We start from the raw sequence: 4,070 nt of genomic DNA on the forward strand, positions 1-4,070 counted from the left end.
TCCACCTCCCTGGTTCAAGTGATCCTCCCACCTCAGCCTCCCAAGTAGCTGGGACTACAGGGGCCAGCCACAATGCCCAGCTAATTTTTGTATTTTTAGTAGAGATGGGGTTTCGCCATGTTAGCCAGCTGGCCTCTAACCCCTGGACTCAAGCGATCTGCCCGCCTCAGCCTCTCAAAAGTGCTGGGACTACAGGTGTGAGCCACCGCACCCAGCTCAGACTCTCCTATTTGGTGGGGATTTGGGATTGGGGCCAGGGCATCGACTGGAGACCTGATATGGGGTCGGGGGAGATAAGACCCTTTATTTGAGGAATCAATAATTTTGGGGAAAGTGAAAACTGTGTTTTGGGATCTGTGGTGAGAATTTGGGACCAGGACACGTGACTCAGGGATTTCAGTGGAGAGATTAAGGTTTGGAGTAAGACTGGGGACCCCATTTTGGGATCTGGGGTGAGGTTTGAGGTGGGATCAGGACCCCTTAGGGACCTGAAGGAAAGGCTCTGGGGCTGAGGCTGGTACCTCCTATTGTGCAACTAAGGGACTGAGGATAAAGCAAGTAGGTGAATGAGAGTTTGGGGTGAGATTGGGACCCCACTTGGGGGCCTGAGTGAGGCAGAAAGGACTTGGTGCCAGGGGAGGTGGCTCATGCCTGTAATGCCAGCACTTTGGGAGGGCGAGGCCGAAGGATCGCTTGAAACCAGAAGTTCAAGACCCCAGTCTCTACAAAAATATATACATTTTTAAATTAGCTAGGTGTGGCAGTGTGTGCCTGTGGTACCTGCTTCTCGGGAGGCTGGAGCAGGTGGATGGCTTGAACCCAGGAGCTGGAAGCTGCAGTGAGCTATGATTGGGCCACTGCACTCCAGCTTGGGTGACAGATCAAGACCCTGTGTCCAAAATAAAACGTAAAAATAAAAGAAAATAAAAAAAGATTTGGTATAAACCTCACCTCCCCCTTTTCCAGGGCCTGGATGGAGGCTGAAGGTTTGAATGAGGCTAAGCTCTCCTTTGAGGGGATCTGCTAGGCCGAAAAGGTTTGGGGTAGGGCTGGAACCCTCGAACTCCAGGACTGGGTGGGAGTGACCCTTCTCCTCCACTGTGGGGTGGGGCAGGAACAACCCAGCTCCTGGCGCTGGGCTCCACACCAGCCGGCCAATCAGCGCTCAGCACAGTTTCCCAACTTCCCAGTCCAGCTGTCAGCGCTCCCCGTCCAAGGAGCCCCGCCTGGCCAGGCGCTGGAGCGCAGGGCGAGGCCAGGGCGGGGTCTCGGGCAGTTTCCCGCAGACCCTGAGAGGAGCGGGCGCCGCGAGTGACTGCACCGAGCCCGAGGAGTCGCCGCGCCCGGCAACCGCCCCGACTGGTCCCCCGCCTTGCCGGTGGGCCCCGCCGGGATGAGGAACCGCCGGGGCCTGGGCCAGCCGCGGGCCGGTCTCTGCCTGCTCCTGGCCGCGCTGCAGCTTCTGCCGGGGACGCAGGCCGGTGAGCCGGGAGGGAAGAGATGGGACCCAGGGTCCACGACTCAGAGAGGGCCTAAAAGAGCGAGGCGTGGAGGGGCGTGGAGGGGGAGGGCGTGGGCGCTGCGTGGGATCCCGGTGTGATGTGGGCGCATGAGTGTCCGACTCTGGGTGATTTGTGGGTGTGTGACAGTTCGGGGGTAGGGGTGGGGATGTGTGACTGCGTTTCCTGGCGAGCGTGTGGGAATGCATGCAATGTGCAGGTGTGTGCGTGTGTGTATGAGTGTGTAGCATGTCTGTGCATTTGGAGTGAAATTGCTTGTGTGCTCGCATGTGGAGGTTGATGGCGATAGTGTGACTGTGAGTGACAGGGCATTGCTGGGAGGGTGTGTATTGCGACAGGTGAGTATGCACTTGTGCGTTTGTCTATGTGCTGATTTTCGAGGGCAACCGTGTGTGTGGTTATGCGTGTGATTGTGTGTCTCTGAGTGCCCCTATGAGGGGTGTAGTTGTGATTTTTGGGTGCAAATAATTGCCCATGAGGATGAAGGTGAGTGGGGACGAGTATGGGGGAGCTCTTCGGGAACCCATAGTTTCTTTTGCATCTCTTTAAATGGCTTCACCCCATTCTCCCTTTCCCTCCTCTGCCCCAAATTGGCGAGTGCCCGTCTCCTCCGCTCCCTCCCTGTCGCCCCTCCCCCACACCGCGGTCCCCAGAGCCGCGATCAGCACCATGGACAGGGCCTCGGGGAGGGCGCGGTGAGGGGCGAGGCGGGGCGGGGCGCAGGGCGGCGCGGGAGTGGAAGTTGCTCCCCCCACCTCCCACCCCAGCTGCTGGAGCCTTGGGTGTTTTTTCCGAGGAATTTCTCAGGGGGCCCCAAGGGGTCTCGGGGGCCGCCGGATGGGTGAGTCAGCGCTGACGCATGCCCAGCTGCGCGCATCTGGCTGGGCGCCCTGTCCCGCCCCGCAGGGTTCGGAGTAGGGGGCGCTCCGGGAGTCAGGGGATGGCGTGGCTCCCTGGGGCTTCCCTGATCTGAGAGACCTCAGACTAGGCCCTCCTGGAAATCTCTTTCTAAGGTGAGCTCAGTCTCCCAACACACACACACACACACACACACACACACACACACACACACCCCACAGCACACTTCTTACTTTGGAGTCCAGGAAGGTGCCTGTCCATATGGTTAATCCCTGATTGGACTATTCCGCATTCCCACGCTCACACATCCACATGGTCGTGCAATCTCAGGCATCCACTCTGAATATAAGTCCCCTGGGACTCGAGGAATGTGAAACACCGTGTCCAGGCAACCCTCTCCAGCCACCCGCCAAATGGTTCCAGCTTTTATGACCCTCCCACGCGCTCAGATTCTCACACATGCTGCCCCTGACATCCGAACAAACACTGTCAACATTCACAACCCATCACCCACTCTCTGACTGGGTCACACTCTCACACAGAACGGCACACCCCCACCAGAAGTCCCAGGTGTTACAGTCACAGACACACCTGCAAGCTCGCTGCAAGCGTTACATGGCCACGCGTCAAGTAACTGCACCTAATCCCTCCATTAGAAGCAAAATATTTGCACACATTGACACCTGGAGAAATGACATGCCCAGCTATTCTCTGCCTGGGTCATTCAGACTCACCCACGCTTGTACAATCTCATGCACATACACATATTTGCACATACACCGCACACCTGGGGGATTCCCAGCCATGCCCTGACTCAGCTCCTGCCTCTGTCCCTTCACATCCCAGACCCCAGCCAAGATCCCGCTGGGGGCCCTGACCAGCACAGGGGAGAGTGGCAGGAGGCAAGTTGGGCCCCTGACAGACCCCCCACCCTCTGTCCCCGTAGGCAGGACTCAATGCCGCTTGTGTGCCTTTTTGTCATAATGCCAGCTATGAAAAGAAAGGGTAGTCAGTTTCTGAAAGGTCATTCCAGAAGGGACACAAGTTTCAAGCAGGATATCTTTGAGTTGGATGCTGGGAAGGACTTTCCTACTGTAAATGAGTGGTAGTTGAGGGAAGACCCTCTTTCCTCTGCAGAGAGGTTAGTGTGCGGGTCAGGGGAGAGCCTCAGGCTGGGTGAGGTCCTTGATCTCAATCCTCCCCTGGGCCCCAGCCTGAGATGGGGCAGCTGGGATGATTGTTCCGTGGGGAAGTGACTCTTGTGGTCAGCAGAGCCTGGGAGCCCAGATCTCAGCCCCAGGGGACTGCAACCCAGATTTCTCTTAATGACAGCCCAGCCACAAAACAGGCAATTAGAGATGGGGGCTGGGGTGATGGGTTGGAGAAGGCGAGTGGAAAGAGAGACTGAAAAAAGAGAGAGAGAGAATGAGAGAACGAGAGAGAGAGAGAGAGAGAGAGAGAGAGAGAGACTTGGACACAGATAGAGGCCTGGAAAGACCCAGCACAGAAAGTGGGACAGAGAGAGGGCGGGCAGGGATGGGGAGAGAAGGAGATTGGAGGCAAGAGGAAACAGAGGCTGACACAGGCCTCTGAGGAGTCTGGAAAATGAGGGCTCTGACCTAGGAAGAGTGGGAATCGGGGTCCTTCATCCAAGCCCCTGCCTCCCCAATGTCTTACCCCCCCCCCCCCCCC

At 57.5% G+C, this 4,070-nt stretch overlaps 1 protein-coding gene across 1 annotated transcript in view; it reads left to right on the forward strand.

Annotated features, from left to right (window-relative positions):
* Window positions 1-1,199: 1,199 nt before the first annotated feature.
* COL5A3 (collagen type V alpha 3 chain) overlaps window positions 1,200-4,070 on the forward strand; it is a 52,284-nt gene continuing 49,413 nt past the window's right edge. Inside the window, 1 exon segment of the mRNA XM_017880033.1 lies at window positions 1,200-1,481. Coding sequence (XP_017735522.1) covers window positions 1,394-1,481 — 88 coding nt within the window. The 5' untranslated portion in view covers window positions 1,200-1,393.

The sequence above is a fragment of the Rhinopithecus bieti genome, unplaced genomic scaffold (assembly GCF_001698545.2).
Source record: "Rhinopithecus bieti isolate Rb0 unplaced genomic scaffold, ASM169854v2 scaffold_10589, whole genome shotgun sequence".
In the NCBI taxonomy this organism is placed as follows: Eukaryota; Metazoa; Chordata; class Mammalia; order Primates; family Cercopithecidae; genus Rhinopithecus; species Rhinopithecus bieti.